This window comes from Micromys minutus (assembly GCF_963924665.1).
Source record: "Micromys minutus genome assembly, chromosome: 11".
Lineage (NCBI taxonomy): Eukaryota > Metazoa > Chordata > Mammalia > Rodentia > Muridae > Micromys > Micromys minutus.
The window spans coordinates 51,154,118-51,172,685 of NC_137980.1; the positions used below are offsets into that span (position 1 = coordinate 51,154,118).

The following is an 18,568-nucleotide window of genomic DNA, read 5'->3' on the forward strand; positions in this document are numbered from 1 at the left end:
ATTTGAGAAGAAACAGAGACAGACAGACACACAGACACACAGAGACACACAGACACAGACAGACACAAACATACACACAGAGACACACAAAGAGAGAGAGAGAGAGAGAGACAGACAGACAGATGTAATATGTAATGAACTTTTTTTTAAATGATGTATAAACCATACACCAAAACGTGATCAGTGGAAAGAATCCTAATAAGAAGAAAGCAGGAGATGGAGAGATGTCACATGGTTAATGATTAAGAGCATTGTCTGCTCTTCTAGAGGACCCAGGTTCAATTCCCAGAACCCATAATGCAACTCATACCTTTCTGTAACTCCAATTCCAAGAGATCTCATACCTTCTCCTGGCTTCTATGGTGAGCAGTAGGCACAGACACACACACAGGAAAAACATCCATACATATAAAATAAAAAACATAAAAGAAATAAAGAGAGAAAAAGACAGCAAATGATAGATGACACAGCTCCTAGGTAAATGCACTTGCCATGACAAGCTTGCACATTTGAGTTTGATCCCTGGAACCCAAGTCAAAATGCCAGATGTGGTAGGATTTATCTGTAACCCAGATTTCCTGTGGTAAGTTGAGACAAAGCTGCCCATAGCTCTCAGGCCAGCTAGTGTGCAGCATGCAGAGACCCTGTTCCAACACTACAGGAGAAAACAGACTCCTTAAAGTCATCTGTAATCTGTTCTGACCTCTATATGCACATTAGTGATACTGTGTACACAGACACACACACATACAGACACACATGCACAAATAATGAATAAAAAAGAAACCAAAAATAAAGGACAATGCAAACCAGATTTTTTAATTTTTTATACATGGAATAGAAACTATGAGCACTTAACTAGAAATACAGTAGAGAAAATGTGGCAGAAGGATCTGGAAGGTAGCAGACAGAAGCTACTTCACTGTGCTCACTGCAACAACAGGGAATGCCAGCCTGCTGCTTGGGACAGATGGCACACTGCTGACAGATGACAGGAAGAAGGTAGGAGCATCAAGCAGAACACTTTCTATTCCATCCACCCAGAATCTTGACTAGGAAACCGAAGCCTGTTATCTTAGCCAGCTCATCTGCACAGTGTGGAAGTGAGTGGGGTAGGCAGAATTACTCTCTACAGAGACACAGACACAGAAGCTATAGCTCCAAAATTAGAATCACTTTTGGTTTTTGTTTTTTGAAACGGGGTCTTGTTAGTCGGCCTAGATATTACTCTGTAACCCAAACGGGCTCTGAACTTTGGACAATGCTCCTGCTCTCAGTCCCAGCACTGGGGTTTCAGGAGTGACTCACCACAGCCAGCTTAGTATTTGTTGCTGTTTTCTCTCCACTGCAGGCCACTGAATCCTAGTTTCCTGTGTGCCAGCCAAGGGCTCTGTCATTAGCTACACCTCTATCAACTAGCTATTTGGTCATGCTCCATTTTGTATGAGACAAGGTCTTATATGTAGGCCAGGATTGCTTCTTGGGTATTGGGGTTCTAAGTGTATTTGAATAAACTCCAAACTAAACAAACATATAGGATGTCAGTGAATTTAAGGCCAGGACCACCATCCCCACCCCAAGAAGTAAAAATCCAAATTGTATTACTTCTTTGGGACCTAAAATTTTGAAAACAAGTCTCTCCTGAGATTACAAATATATCCGAAGAAGCCCTCAGAACGCTGCTCTCAGGCTGAGCTAGGTGAGCCTTACGCCATCGGTGAACATTCATGTCGTTCAAGTCACTTCACCTCTGACCCTCAATTCCAAATAGGCCTTATTTTATTTATGTCCTTATTTTAGTGCTAGAGATTGAAGCCAGGGCCTGAATGCTCTGAGTATGTGCTCTACTGCTGAGCTGTATATCTCCAATGCACAGATGAGCATTTCTGAGGAAAACTAAATGAGACAGTCCACATAAAACCACTGGGGACAATAAGCCTCATACTTGTCAGAACAAATATGCAAGCATGCTTGTTTATCAGTGCTGTTTGTCTAACTCACAGCAAGTATGTTGTCACTGGTGTTTGTCTAACTCACAGCAAGTATGCTAGTTGCCACTGGTGTTTGTCTAACTCGAAGCTTACTAAGGTGAGGGAGAACCAGGCATAAGCAACACAAACTAAACTGAAGACTGAAAAAGAAGCATCCATTCCTGCTCTTAGTGTTCTCTGTGTGCTCTACTGTCACACAGATACAAAAATATGATTAAGCCAGGAGGTGGTGGCACACACCTTTAATCCCAGCACTGGGGAGGCATAAGCAGAGTTGGAGGTCAGCCTGGTCTACAGAGGGAGTTCCAAGACAGTACAGCCAGAGCTACACAAAAAAAATCCTGCCTCAAAAACCAGGAGAGAAGGAAGGAAGGAAGGAAGGAAGGAAGGAAGGAAGGAAGGAAGGAAGGAAGGAAGGAAGGAAAGAAGGAAGGAAGGAAGCTGAAGAGATGGCTCAGTGGTTAGAGCACTGACTGATCTTCCAGAGGTCCTGAGTTCAATTCCCAGCAACCACATGGTGGCTCACAACCATCTGTAATGGGATTTGATGCCCTCTTCTGGTGTTTCTGAAGACAGCAACAGTGTACTCATAAATAAAATGAATCTTTAAAAAAAAAAAAATCAAAACAGCAAACAACCCCTTAGCTTGAAGCTATCTAATTCTGCAATACTGAAAACAGAATGAACCAGGTGATGGCTCAACAGTAGAGCACTTTCTAGCATGCATTAGACCCTGCAACCAGTCTCCAGCACTGGGGAAAGTATGTTTCTCCTCTGGCCTAAGGGCACAGACTCAGCAGTGGGGCTTCTGCCTAGGATGAACAAGGCCTGAGTTCTGAGATGTCAGTGAGCAAAGCAGATAGTTACCATGCACCTATCAGGCTGGAGAGATGGCTCAGTGGTTAGAGCACTGACTGTTCTTCCAGAGGTCCTGAGTTTAAATCCCAGTAATCACATGGTGGTTCACAACCATCTGTAATGGGACCTCTGATCCAGCACAACTCTCCCTGGCTGCTGGTGGCAATAACCGAATGAACAGAAGCAAGACTTCTGGAAGAGGAGACACTTCTGGTGCTAAATTCTTGAAAACTCCCTATCTACTCAGGCAAAACATTCTGCTAAAAATGTTACAGTAAGTCATTGTTTTAGACTAACCTGCTACTACATGAGGCCCTAACACCCTGACATACACATCAAAACGGAATCATTCGGAGGCAAGTTTCAGGTCAATAAGCTGGAACTAAGAAACCAAGACTGTATTGATAGGAACAGGCCAATTTCAACTGAGATGATGAAGTTCTAAAAAGCCGTAATCCTAAAAGAGAGATCTTAAGTACACTGCCATGAACCAGCTATGGTTTTTACTTTTCTGTCTCCCTGAGTTGCTTATGAAATGAATCCAGATATGGTGGCTCACATATTTAATCCTTGCACTCTAGAGAAAGAAGTCAGCAGATTCTACAAATTCCAAGCCAGCCACGGCTTAAAAAAAAAAAAACCAATGAAGTAAATTTGTAATTCCTTGCTTCCTTGCTTGCTTGCTTTCTGTATTTATTTCTGTACGGGGTAGGGAGGGTGGGAGTGTTAAACCAAGGACTCAGGCATTCTAGGCAAGATGTCCACCATTGAGCCCTCTTCTGTTTTCTTTTGGTTTTGTTATTATTGTTGGTTTCTGAGAACGGGGTCCTACTAGGCAGCACAGGCTGCCCTGAGCTACCTGTGTAGTCTGATGGCTTTGAACTCCCAACCTCCCACTTCAGTCTCCAGAAGACCTTGTCATATGAAATGTCCCTGGTCTATAGAACAATCAGGGCTACAAGAAGAAATTCTGTTTCAAACAATCAAACAAAACAAACAAACAAACAAACAAAAATGACCAAAAAGGTCAGCAAGATGGTTTAGCATATAAAACAACCTGAGCTCCATCCTCCCATCCTGATACAGTAAAAGGAGAGATCTCTAAGTTGTCCTCTGACCTCCACAAATGTACCAATGTGCATAGATCTAAACTTAGTCACACACACTTACAGACATGAGAATAATAAAAAATAAAATTTAAAAATTGTACTGGGTAGTTTTTTGTCAACTTGGCAGTGGGTCATTTGAAAAGAGGAACCCCAACTGAGAAAATGTCTCCATCATGCTGGCCTGTAGGCAAATCTGTAAGAACATTTTCTTCCTGTTTTTTTCTTTTAAAGATTTATTTTATATATGTGAGTACACTGTAGCTGTCTTCAGACACACCAGAAGAGGGCATCAGATCCCATTACAGATGGTTGTGAGCCACCATGTGGTTGCTGGGATTTGAACTCAGAACCAGTCCAGACATTTTCTTGATGAATAATTAATGTGGGAAGATCCAGACCACTTTGGCCATGCCATTCCTCTTCTGAAGACAGCTACAGTTTACCTATATATAATTAATAAATCTTAAAATTACGATAGAGTGTACAAAGAAATCCATTTTATGCTACCTTCCACATGCATACACAGGGAAATGATCACCATACATGCATAATAAGTAAATGTGCTTGAAAACACGTATATACATGCATACACTGCCACACACACAAAAATACACAAATAACTGAACACAATATAAAAATTATAGATAATGCAAACAACCTAAAAAAGTGTCCAGTATGGGGCTGGAGAGATTGCTCAGTGGTTAAGAACACTGACGGCTCTTCCAGAGGTCCTGAGTTCTATTCCCAACAACCACATGGTGGCTCACAACCATCTGTAATGGGATCTGATGCCCTCTTCTGGTGTGTCTGAAGACAGCTACAGTGTACTTATATACAATTTTAAAAAAAAGTGTCCACTATCAGTACAACCAGTACAAATGCAACCAAACTACATGTTCTTTATTTCTGAGGTGGCAGGGACTCAGGACCTGACCCATGCCAGACAACATTCCACCACTAACTCACTTTCTGGTTCAGTGTCTTTATCCCTAATAGCATGGATAGTTTTCTGCCCAGTACCATTTCCCAGCCCTCCCCACCATACTCCCAAAACAAGTCAAACTCTTCTGAGATAACTATCACAAGGGCTAAGCTCCTCCTTAGAAAAACTCAAAATGTTTGTGTTCTGAAACCTTGGTTTATCCAGTGCTGGGAATCGAGGGCTTCATGCATGCTGAATAAACACTCTACTAACTAAACCCGAACATCCAATTTTGTCTTCTGGGGGTCAGGAATTCAGTCAGCAGGTTATACTGGTCTAGAACTCACTATGCCCAGGCTTTGCTCCAGTTCTCAGTAAACCCCTACCTTGGCCTCCTGGCTGCTCAGAGTACAGCTATGTGCCATCCATCATACCCAGTTATGTTTAGTCTAGTCTCCGAACATTCAATATATGACTCTCAGAATAATCCCCTGATGCCGACATTACCACTGTGACCACATTCACAGGAGTGTTCAAAATATCTGACAGCCAGAGGACAAAAGGCAATAACACAAGTCAGCCACAGTGGCAGGGACCTGTTAATCCCAGTACTAAGGAAGCTATCAATTCAAGGTCAGCCTCAGTTACCAGAAACCTTATTACACAAAACAAACAAAATTCAGCAATGCAGAAAATCCTGAGCTTTTTAATGTGATAACCTGGAAGAACAACCCTAGGTAATATCAACTCTTAGCCACCGTATACCACACCCAGAAAGCAGGAGGGGCTGTGCCCGTCCAGTCCCTCATCCCCATTCTGAGCAGGCTGCCTGTTCTTTCTGTCGGGCAAGAGTGAGAAAGCTTCCCTTTCCCATGGCAACTCCTGCTCTGCTTTTCTATAACTCCTTCATCAAACAGGAAAAGGGGGGAACAAATATGACCCAGGGATCCCTGTGCCACAGAGAAAGCTAGAAAACACCACAGCAGCACCCCACTATATCAATGCTGGTGAGACTTCCTCCCTAATGTGCTTTAAATAGCAGGAAAAAAATATAAAAGTACCAGTTTTTTAAACGGTCCCGAGCTTCCAACTGGGCTCCCACTTCAAAGCTGATTCCTCGTCTGTTAGGTGGGTGCTTGGTCATTTTCAGTCATCAACAGGGCTGCTTTTATTCTCCTGAAAAAGCCAATTAAATATTCATGAAACCTGGGAAAGTCTGCCCAGAGTGTAGCATCACCACCACACATTAAAAAGACAAGCAGGCATTATTCAAAACATCCAGCTCCATGACCCTGTCAGCGCCCTGTCTGGTGCCTCCCCTCCTATCAGGTATCCCTACTAACAGTACCCTTCAACCTTGCCACAACAGCCCGTGTGATCTCTGAAAGTGTGGAGGACCCTCTCAGCAAGGTTTGCCAAGGGCTCATCTATGAAGTACATCCTTCAGAACTCCAAAAAAAAGAACTGGTCTCATGATTAAGTTCAACCACTCACCAACACATTCAACAAATATTTGTTCAGAGACTATTTGGTCAAGACCCAAAGAGACACACAGTTCTTACCCTCAAGGAGCCTCCAATTATAATATAGTCCATAAACAAAAGTCAGTTCAAAATGCAACTGAAGGAAACAAATAGAAGCTGAGACAGTAGGCAAGCATGTAGAGCCAGCAACACGGAAGGCAGGGACAAGACAGGTCCCCAACTCTGAACAACAAAGCAAGGGAAAAAAGTCACCTGGACCTTAAATCATTAATAATCCAAGAGCTAAGAATATAACCTCGTGGCAATTTTTGGTATTCAAAGATCTTTATGCTTAATCTGTACTCACCAAGAAAACTGTTTCCATGTTACGTTCTGTCCTACATGTACCTTATGCTTATGGTAACTAGTTGGATTTCAATGCATGCCTCTAAAAGAATGAAGTACTGACAAAAATATATTCATATAGTATTATGTCAAAATGCCTTTAAAAATCTGTACACGCATTCCTCTTTTTTTAAAATAAAGTTGTAAGAGGGGAAAAAAAAAAAAGCACCTGATTCTACTTTTGAAAGGGTAGACAAGGGCTCGAAACCATCTGTAAAACAATCCGACACCCTCTTCAGGTATGTCTGAAGAGAGTAACAGTACACTAACATATATAAAATAAATAAATCTTTAGAAAAAAAGGTACATATCCATACATGGATATATAAACAAACAAACAAACTTTATCTGTTCTTTAAAAAAAAAAGTTCCTGGTCATCCTCTTACATAGGAAGTTTGAAGTCAGCCTTAACTATATGAGACCTACCTTAAAAAGAACAAGGAAAAAGGAGCAGAAAATTCTAGAGCTACATGTACAACTCAGCAACATAGTAGTAGAGCACTTGCCTGGCAAATACAAAGCCCTAAGTATAATCCAGCACTAAAGGATGGCACACACTTAATCCAACACTCCAGAAGAAGCAGGAAAATCCCTGGTAGGGCCAGACCGGCCATGATTAACAGTGAGACCCAAATAAATATAATTAAATAAAGTGGTCTTAAAAAAAGAAACAAACAGGCTGGAGAGATGGCTCAGTGGTTAAGAACACTGACTGCTCTTCCAGAGGTCCTGAGTTCAATTCCCAGCAACCACATGGTGGTTCACAACCATCTGTAATGGGATCTAATGCCTTCTTCTGGTGTGTCTGAAGACAACTATAATGTACTTATATATAAAATAAATAAATCTTTAAAAAAAAAAAAAAAAGAAAGAAAGCTAAATATGGTGGTATATGCCTTTAAACCCAGAAAGGCCAGCCTGCCTACATGAGTTCTAGAAAAGCCAGGTCTATATAAAGAACCCTGTCTCAAAAATGCCTAAATAAATAAATAAATATTTCACATTTATATATAAATGTTTTGTTTATTTTGTATTTTAAAATAAATCCATACATATAGACATAAACACATAAATAAGGGAAGGAAGTCTGATTAAGGCCACTCACTGCCCCCGAAACAAAAAAAGTTCAATTCCTAACACCCACATCAGATAGACCACAACCACCTGTATTCCCAACTCCAACAATGTCCTCTCTGGCCTACAAACAAACACACAAACAAACAAATAGGTGAGCCAGGCATTCTATCTAGAACACAGCTGCAATACCAGTTCTCAAAAGGCTGAGGCTGAAAAACAAAGAATATGGACTAGCCTGGCCTATATTGCAAGTTCAGTTTGGTTGAACTTTAATCTCAGCACTCCAAAGGCAGAAATAGAGACAGGGTGATATCTATATATTTCAAGCTAGTCAGAGCTCCACAGAGAGACCAATTTATTCTGTCTCAAGAAGAATAGATATGATAAAAGAGTTCAAGATTATCCCCCAACAGCATTTCAAGTTCCAGCTCTAGGCCAGAGTTGACTAAATAAACTCTACAATGCTGGGGACTTGGCTGGGTGAGAGAGAACCTGCCCAGCATTCACAAGGTGGTGTTCAATTCCCAGAACTGCAAAAGAGAATAAGAAACTAAGCCCAGTGCTCTTAACCATTATGCCATCTCCCCAGCCCTGAACAAAAATCATTCTCAAAATGCTTTCGAGAGTCCTTTGGGATAGCTGTGTTAGCTAAAGGAGCTTGATGGCCAGTGCAAGCCTGATTCCAATACTCCTGTAATCTGTTAAGATGGAGGAAGGAACTGGTGCAAAAAAAGTTACTCTGATCACACACAGTCAAGCCCCACCCCACCCCATGAACATAGTAAGTGTATATCCTGACACAGAGAGGGTTACCCCAAGGTTGAGAAAACCTGAGCTACACAGTGAAACACTGCTATTTTTGAGGGGTCAGGAGGGTTCTATTTCTAGAGCTCTCTTTGTAAACCAGGGTAGCCTGAACTCACAAAGATCCACCTGCCTCTGCCTCCTGAGTGCTGGGATAAAAGGCCTAAGTCACTCTTTCTGGTTCAAACACTGTTTTCAAAAAATGCTTTCTCTGAAAACCCAAGTTTTTCCTCCCACAATTAAACAGATTGAGTTTACTCATTCCATATTACTGAGAAAGTGGCTGAACCAGTAGGAGAGCCTGGTTTTCCCCTAGAATATTTCTCTATGACCTCTGGTCTATTACTCAGCCTCCCTGAGGGGACAGCTTCCCCTTAGTCTGTCCACCTCCTCCCCCATCGCAGGGTAAGGCCTCTGTCCAGACTGGCCATGCCCTCAACACCTCTTTCTCTCAGCTCATCATCTTCACTTTGTGTTTTTCTTTCTTTTTGGGGGGACAAGACCTTATTCTGTAGCCAAACTCCCACCTTTGCCTTTCAAGCAGCCAAGAAAACACATGACCACTATTTCATTTCAGGCCACTGTTCAGCAGGCCCTACTTCAAGGGTTCTCAATGCCAATGGGGTATCCACTTAAGGCACTCAGGAGTTCTGGTTATTTTTTAAGCTTATTTTCTTATCTCAAGAGTCTGTGTGTGTGTACATGTTTGGCTGTCCTAGAACTAGCTCTGTAGACTAAGATGTCCTCAAAGTCAAACTCACACTCACAGATCTGCCCACCTCTGCCTTCCTATTGGGTATACCACCACCTAACTATTTTTTTTTTTAATTTTGAGATGGGATCTCACATAGCTGAGGATGACTCTGAACCTGACCTTCCTTCTGCCTCTACCTCCAGAGAATGGTGATTACACATATGTATCACCAACCATAAGTTTAGAACAAGCCCTCTACTAACATCCTTCTTTTTTAAAGATTTATTTATCTCATGTATGAGTACACTGTAGCTGTCTTCAGACACACCAGAAGAGGGCACCAGATCCCATTACAGATGGTTACGAGCCACCATGTGGTTGCTGGGAACTGAACTCAGAACCTCTGGAAGAATATAGCCAGTGCTCTTAACCGCTGAGCCATCTCTCCAGCCCAACATCCTTCTATTTAATCTCAATCATTAAACTCTCAATAAAACTCTAAGCCTTCCAGATACAACCTCCCCTGACCCAAATCAATACTACCTCAGTAGCTAACATCTAAGTGCCTGTTTTAAGTTTGAGTAAATAGATAGACAGATAGAGATAGATAGATAGATAAACACAAAAATAATAAAAATAAATAAATAAGGTGGAGAAAGAAAGGCAGCCAATGTAAACTTCAGCTTGAATACACAGGGACAGTATCTGGAGGCTATTCTGGGCTACATGAGAATAAGGACTAAGGATTACCCAAATAGGTTATCTATCTCCAGTTAACTGCTAGCTGGGTGGTAATGGCTCAGGCCTTTAATCCCAGCACTCAGAAGGTAGAGCAGCAAGGAGATCTCTGTAGGTTAGAGGCCAGCATTGTCTACAGAGTGAATTCCAGAACAGCCAGGGTTATACAGAGCCCTATCTCAAAAAACAAAAACACTACACTACCAAAACAAACACTGGTCTCTAAAGATGGGAGCTGGAAAGGAAACAGGGAGGTCTATGAGTTATGAGCCAAGACTCTGGTAAAATGGCCTAAGTTAGGATCACATAATGTCCAGTCAGTCATTTCCTCCCTAAGCCCCAGGCTCCTCCCTTATAATATGAAGTAACAGCACCTAGTGCATTCTTTCACACAGATGTTTCAAAGATCCTGGCTCATAGTAAGCTGCCAAGGCTATCTGACCCTTAGCTCTACCAATCCAGACTTCTTGTAGTTTCAACCTTCAGAACCTTTACAGAAAAAGCTGCCTCCTCCACCTGGGTTAGGCCTGGGCACAGCCATCAGAAAGAACCTCCCCACAGGGTATCAGTTCTGTATCCTCCCATGATATCTAACCTGCTCAGTGGCAGCTCAATACTGGTTTCAGCTCAACTCTCCCAGAAGGTAAGGAACTCTGATGGGCACCCCAGCATCTAACAAGCACCCCAGCATCTTACATGAAACACACTTGTTTCTAGGTAACCTCAACTTCCTCACTAGGAAAGTGGAACTAAAAAGGTGGTTAGTAACATCCTATGAAGGATAAAAGGACTTCATTGTGCTAAAACCTCAAAAAACATACCAATTATTAATTAATACCCCTTGGGGACAACAGATGATGGCAAACCCTAAGGGATCCAGCACCTGAAAGTAGGCCATTATTTTGTCGCTGGAGTCTGACAAATTTTTTTTATTTTTTTTTTAAGATTTATTTATTTATTATATATAAGTCCACTATAACTGTCTTCAGACACACCAGAAGAGAGCATCAGATCCCACTGCAGATGGTTATGAGCCACCATGTGGTTGCTGGGATTTGAACTCAGGACCTCTGGAAGAACAGTCAGTAAGTGCTCTTAACTGCTGAGCCCCCTGACAAAATATTTAACTGCTTTTCTCAGACCCTAGGGGCTTCAGCCTCCAAGTATCCACATTGTTCAGATATTCTACAGTCTAGAGGTCTGCAGTAAAGCTCGAGTTATTGTGGTCTTGGTTTGGGGGTGGGGGATTTGAGGAGGGTTGGATACCTTTTGTTTTGTTTTGTTTTTTCATACAGAGCTCTATGTGCCCCTGGTTGGTCATGAACTCACAGAAATCTACCCGTCTATGGCTTCTAGACTGGGAGTATAGGCCTGAGCCAACCAACTTGGAGTGAGCTCTATAGAGTCCCTACTCCTACCCTGTTTCTGTTTGAGATAAAGTTCCACTCTGTAGCCCAGGTCAGCTCCTGAAGCCTCCTGACTCACACCCTAAGTATTTGGATTATAGGCATGAGCCACCATAACCTGGTTATCTGTGTTCTTTCTGAAAGTCTTATAAAAACAAAACTAAACTAAGCCCCCTGCCAAGCCTTATTGTTGCTTATAGAATGTTAAAACACATTATTTAGACAACTAATTCTCTTCTGCTTTAAATATTAACTTTTATTCCTGACCTACCTTGACTAGTAATTCTAGGAAATAGCTAACATTTGTTTAGTTCTGCCACATACCAAATCCTTGACAAATATTTCATTCCCAACAATGTAGAGAAACAGGCACCAATGACCCATACCCTGCAAGAGAGGAAAAGGCCAAAACCAAGAAACTTAGCTCTGGCTCCTAGCTAGGAAGAAAAGCTGAAATCTTGAGAAGCATGACTTCAAACAACTACATCTACAGTTTTTATAAACAAGGCATTGTGATACTAGAAATCAGGTCAAACGCCAATGGTGGTTATGGACCTGGGGGTACCTAGTGTTTATTGTTCTGCTAAATGATCATATATGTAGTCAAGCAGCTCCTAGACATTTATGTTTCTATTCACAGATCTGTGCTGTTTTCAACCATGCAGGCAAGCTTCTCTTTGGCAGTGGATGATTCAGAAACTCAGTACAGATAAAGCCCAGCAGGTCAATGACAGTGAGTGTCTATCCCTACATGGGTCACCATTAGCAACCTCCCCTGCTCTCAAGGGAACATCTTGGAAAAGGGGTGGAAAGAATAAGAGCCAGCGGCTGGGGAGGGCTACTGGGAGTTGCTGTCCTATGGACAGAACATAACTATTGCACACATGAAGCCACAACAGCTATGGTTACCTACAGGAGACTTGCACAGATCAAACCAGCCAGAACTCAAGTACAGACAGGAACTCAGGAGTGCTTACCCGTAGCTGAGGGGCTATGGGTAGATGATGGCCACTGGAAGAGGGAGAGTCACTTTCAAGGTTGTGGCCATACTATAGTAGATGATGCCATGCCCATGCAAATATGGGTGGCACTAATTCTAATTATACGTTATTTAAGATAAAAAGAGTTGAAGCCAGGAGGAAATAGGGGTGGGAGTTAGGATAGACATGATCTATGATCAAAACACATCATACACACATATATTAATGGATATTAATGTGTACACACATACAGATTTGAGCAGGATGTGGTGGTAGACAGCCATAATGCCAGCTACTCTGGAAGCTAAAGCAGCAACATCACAAATGCAAAGCTACATGCCTAGAGTCCACACAATACTATATCGAAAATCATTAGAGCTTGGGGGCAGGAAAGATGACTCTGGTTAAGGGCACTGGCTGCTGGTCTAGAGGACCTAGGTTTAATTTAGAGACCCACATGGCAAAAGGAAAGGATGCTACCTGACTCTCCACAACCCAAGCTATGTCATGAGTGCCCACCTACATACACAAATAAAAATGTAATAATTAAAATGTAAAATTAAAAAGGCCTAATGCAGGGCTTGGCAGTATATGCCTATGATCTAAACACTTAGGAGGCAGAGGCAGGAAGATTGGAAGTTCAAGGTTATCCTCAGCTACATAGAAAATTTAAGGCTAGCTTAAACTACTGAGATCTTGTATCATTAAAAAAAAAAAAAAACCCTCAAAAATAGTCTTTGGGATACTTATAATACTAAAGATAGTAAGGGGTCACTATGTTTTCTTTTTTGAAAATGAAGGGTCAGGCATGTCTGTAACCCAAGCTCCTGGGAGGGACAGCAGGACTTCCACAACCTAGTATCTCAGTATCTGTGCACCTATAGAAACAATAAAGGTAAGATAATCCACCTAGTTGTAGACACTCATACATTCTTTTTAAGGCAGGGTCCCATGGGCTGGAGAGATGGCTCAGTGGTTAAGAGCACTGACTGTTCTTCCAAAGGTCCTGAGTTCAAATTCAACCACACGGTGAGATCTGATGCCCTCTTCTGGTGTGTCTGAAGACAGCTACAATCTTTAAAAAAAAAAAAAAAGGGCAGTGTCTCCCTCCCTACAGCCCTAGCTGGCCTGGAACTTGATATAGAGACTAGCCTCAGACTCAGAGATGTTCCTGCACTCCTCCCTCCTGAGTGCTAGGATTAAAGGTGTAGTAGGATTAAAGATGTAGACCCTCTTCAAGTGGGAAAGAAACCTCAGAAATCACAGGATTCTACTGGGAAAGAGTTGAAAACACACCGGCTTGATACCTTGAGTTATGTTCCTTCATGGAATAAGGCCTCATTTAAACTCTTCCCCAAGCTGCACCGCAGACCACTGTCTCAAGCACCACCTCTCCTTTCCCCATAACCATCCTATTAATACTTGGTGACTGATATCACCCTCTTAAAAATCTTACAAGATCTCTAAAAGCTCATTAGTTCAATTATTTGGCCAAATAACCATGGTCCAACGAGAGAGACCTAGGCAATGATCCAACAAAGCCACTAACGTTATTACAAGTAAAGGTTCTGATTTGGATTGTTACCCCTGTTAGTTGGCAACCTATAGAGGCAGTCCCAGGAAAGTAGTCCAAGGGCAGCTCCATCCCTTTTCTCTAAGTTTGTAATCTATCAAAACTGAGTGTAATCCCAGTACTCAGAAGGCTGAAGCAGGAAGATTACACAGCAGACAGAGTTACACAGCAAAACCCATCTCAAACAAAGTAAGAAAAATAAAAAAATAAAAAAAGCTGGAGAGCTAGCAGCCAGTGCTCTTTACTGGGTTAAAGTCCCAGCACCCTCATGGCAACTCACAACCTTCTATAACTGCAATTCAGGGGATACAACACTCTCTCTGGCCTCCATGGGCACTGCACACACATGGTGCACAGACATGCAGGCAAAACACACTGCTCTATAGACCAGGCTGGTGAACTCACAGTGATCCACTTGCCTCTGCCTCCTGAGTCATGTGCCACCACTATCCAGTCACCCCAAGTCTTAAAACAAAGCAAACTGCTCTTTTGTGTTGTTCGAGACAGAGACTCCCCTACCCTAGGCTGACCTCACTAAGCAGCCAAGGATGACCGCTGAACTCTTGGTTCACCTGTTTTCCACCGCCCAAGTGCTAAATTCTAAGCCTTAAGCATGTTCCATCTGGCTACAAGTTGCCTCTCACCTTTAAAATGTCATGCTACTTGCCTTGCTAATTAAAAGAAGGGAAAAAGTAAGGGAGGAGGTAGGGGCCCAGGCATGATAGTACAGGCCTGTAATCTCAACACAGGAGGCAGAGACCTGGATGAGTCCCTCATGTCTGAGGCCAACCTGATCTACACAGGAAGATCCTGTCTCCAAAAAAAAAGAGAGAAAAGGGGCTGAAGAGATTGCTCAGTGGTTAAAATCCTTGCTGCACAAGCAGAAAGACTGAAGAGCTCACCTGTAACCCAACCTCAGCACAGAACAAGAGACAGGTAGATCCCAGGGGCTCTCTGGCCAACTAATCTAACCAAAATAAAGAGATGAGGGTTCAGTGAGAGATCCTATCAAAAACTAAGATGGAGGGTGAGAGAGCAATGGTTCATCAGTTAATAGCACTAGCTGCTCTTCCAGAGGACCCAGATTCAATGCTGCCCCCACATAACAGCTCACAATTATCTGTAACTCCAGGTCCAGAAGATTCAGCACCCTCTTCTGGCCTCACAGGGCACTACATGCATGTGTACTTCAGTACACACACATCAAGGCAAAATAAAAGTTTTTTTTAATTAAGTAAAATTGAAAAATAAAGAAGGTGGGAAAAGAAAAAAATTTAAGTACATAAATTTTGTTTTTAAAAGGTGGAACTGGAGCTAGGTGTGGTTACAGCACGGGAGGTGGAGGCAGTTGATCTCAGTTCCAAGCCAGCTTGGTCTCTTGCATAGTTCCAGACCAGCAAGAGCTACATAGTGAGACCCTTGTCTCAGGGGGAAAAAAAAGAGGGGCAGGGAAACTACCCTATAAGATGGGGGCAGATCTCTGTGAATCTCAGGCTAGTCTGGTCACCATAGTAAACCTTTATCTCAAAATGAATAAATATATGAATATAAAGGGGCTAAGGGATTTAAGAAGAATCTTGGCTTCCAAAAATGCAAATATATATGTCTGTCTGTCTGTCTCTCTCTCACACAAACACAAATAATAATAATAATAAATTAAAAGGCTGAGTAGAGGGAAAACACTTAAAATATGCATTATTTAAAATCATTTACAAAAGAAATATGGTTCTATACAACACTCAGCCTGAAAACAAACAGCTTAGTGATCTTAGTGATGCACAGGAAGCTAACACTGAATGGAGAATTCAAGTCCAACTTCTAACTCAGGCAGTTCTGAATGAAACACTGCCCAGGACTGACAGAGCACACAGAGCAAAAGAATGTTGATACTGGGTGTGAAGACAAGTTGGCTATTTGGCTAGAAAGGAGACAGTGCCAGCAGAAGTGACTTGAGACAAGGAAACCACTGGCAGTCTGCCCACTGAAACATGTGAAGAAAATCAAACCTGCTACTAGGCGCTCTGCAAGCAACTGGGTTTCTAAACAAGGTCCCTACAGATTCCATAAGCATGGACTTTGAAATAATCAACTGTTCAGTGTTCAGCTGGGGAGAATGAGGCCCTAAGAGCAGGAAGTGATTTGCCTGAGATCACACATGAGTGTAAAAGCTGGGACCACTGCCAGATCCAGATCAAACCTGTCACTGAAGATAATCTGACATTCCTGTGAGAAGTGGAGGGGCTGGGGAAGATCAGGGACATAGAACAGTCTAGTCATTCAGGTTGGTCCTGATCAGGGCCTGGAACAGGATCACATTGGAAAAGGGCCAGGAAAGCTAACAGGGAAACAGACACTAATGATTTAAGAAATTCAGAATGGAAAAACCCCACTGAGACCTGGTCTTTAGTAGCACATGCCTAGAATCCTAGCACTTGGGATGAAGAGGCAGAAAGATCAGGAGTTCAAGGCCAATCTAGGCTACTACTCATAAAAGAATCTATAAAGGAAAACATAAAGGAAAGAAACATCTCCTAAAATACAAGAGATTACTACTCATCAAGGGGCGTCAGAAGCTCACCATGACTGCCTTCTAGAGCATTTTACTGATGAACCAGCAGCTTCCATTCAAGAACAAGCATCTAGGTTCAGCCTGGCCTTCATCAGGTTTATTTGAAGAGCTTCAAAACCTCCAGTGGCAGGGACTGGAGAGGTGGCTCAGAGGTTAAGAGCACTGACTGCTCTTCCAGAGGTCCTGAGTTCAAATCCCAACAACCACACGGTGGCTCACAACCATCTGTAATGGGATCTGATGCCCTCTACTAGTGTGTCTGAAGACAGCTACAGTGTACTCATACATGAGATAAATAAATAAATAAATAAATCTTTGAAAAGAAGGATGTTAGTAGAGGGCTTGATGTAGGGTATCTTGACTCCCTTCCACAGTAACAAGAGGAATCAGAAACAACCTGGCTAAGCAGAATGATTCTATGTCAAAAAATATCCATCAGGACTTAGGATCTAGAAGCTCAGAAGACAAGCTCTTCTCCTGAACACACAATACCCTAGTTCAAACCTTAGCACCCCAGCCTCCCCACCCCCAAAAAAGTTCACATTAAAAGCACATATATTTAAGCAGTTAAGTCTAGCAATATGCAGAGAAACCAGTATATTTTGACAGTTTAAAAGCTAAAGGTTAGCTAGAAACAGCGGCAACAATCTATGGCACCAAAAAATGGGGAAGGGGGGAAATGGAGCAAGGCTGGAGAAATGGCTCATGGGTTAAAGTACTACTCTTGCAAAGGAGCCCAGTTCAATTCCCAGCACCCACAAAATACCTTACAATGGACTGTCACTTCAGTTTCAGGGGATCCAACTCCCTCTTCTGACCTCTGTGGATATCAGGCATGCAATGTGATGCAGATACATTCATGCAGGCAAACATGAAATAAAGTATAGTCTTTTGTTCCTGTCTTTTCTTTTAACTAAAAAGAGGAGGGCAAAAAGAAATTGGGCTTAGTGGTGCAAATCTGCACCCCATCATTTTGGCACTCAAAGGACCGAAGCACAAAGAGCCTCTGTTCAAGCGTAGCCTGGGCTACATAGATAGCTGAAGATAGGAGCCTGTCTGAGAACAATGGACTTGTACAAGCTTTAAGAGATGTGTGTCTGGCTGGCAATGGTGGTTCATGCCTTTAATCCCAACACTCTAGGTAGGAGCAGATATCTGAGTTCAAGGCCTCAAGGACAACCTGGATCTATACAGAGCAAGTTCCAGGACAGCCAGAGCTATAGAAAAACCATCTCAAGAAAAAAGAAAAATGGAGGGGGGGTATGTGAACAAAGAGAAAATGAAAAACAATACCCTAGCATTTGGTTTTGTTTTCACTGAGCACACTCCAGCTGTCTCTGGAAATCTGGTGCACTCTCCCTTAATCTCTCGGTGTGTGAACCCTTAATCTTAACACAACCCAAAAACTAGAATGGTATATCCTCAAACCCCATCTTCTACCTACCAAATCAGAATGATCATTTTGAACAAGACAGGCCGGAAATTGAAATGTGCATTCCAGGAAGAGAAGCTAGAGTGTAGGGCCCTTCATAGTGTACTTACAGCATTGTACAGATGAGGCAGAAAAGGCCAAATAAAGAGACAAGGTACCTGTTCACTTCGGCAGACCATGTTTTATTAGGTACTACTCAGACAGACCTCCTTCTTTTTTTTTTTAAAGAAATGTAATATTACTAATTACTAATTACTAATAATGAAAATGGGATTTATTTCCCCTTGAAATAACACAACTAAGATCTAGGGCTTTAGTTATCAAAAAATGCGAAGCAGCTTAGCTGTTACAAAAACACAATACTGAACAATTTTATTCAAGTTTTCACACTAAGTTTGGAGCATTTCCCCACAAGTCCCATTAATTCCTACAGGCCCCCGGGGGTACCATTAAATCCCTCAGCATCCCAAGGAAGCAGGTGCCTGGCAAATATCCAGTTTTTAAATGAGATTCAGAACTTGGTCTCTGAGATGCTGTATTCCTGCC

The 18,568-nt window shown here is 42.2% G+C and overlaps 1 protein-coding gene across 1 annotated transcript in view; it reads right to left on the bottom strand.

Moving 5' to 3' along the window:
• PHF20 (PHD finger protein 20) overlaps positions 1 to 18,568 on the bottom strand; it is an 88,377-nt gene that overhangs the window by 66,692 nt on the left and 3,117 nt on the right. Inside the window, exon 2 of the mRNA XM_080925015.1 lies at positions 5,942 to 6,056. Coding sequence (XP_080781141.1) covers positions 5,942 to 6,024 — 83 coding nt within the window. The 5' untranslated portion in view covers positions 6,025 to 6,056. The remainder of the gene's footprint in view (positions 1 to 5,941; positions 6,057 to 18,568) is intronic.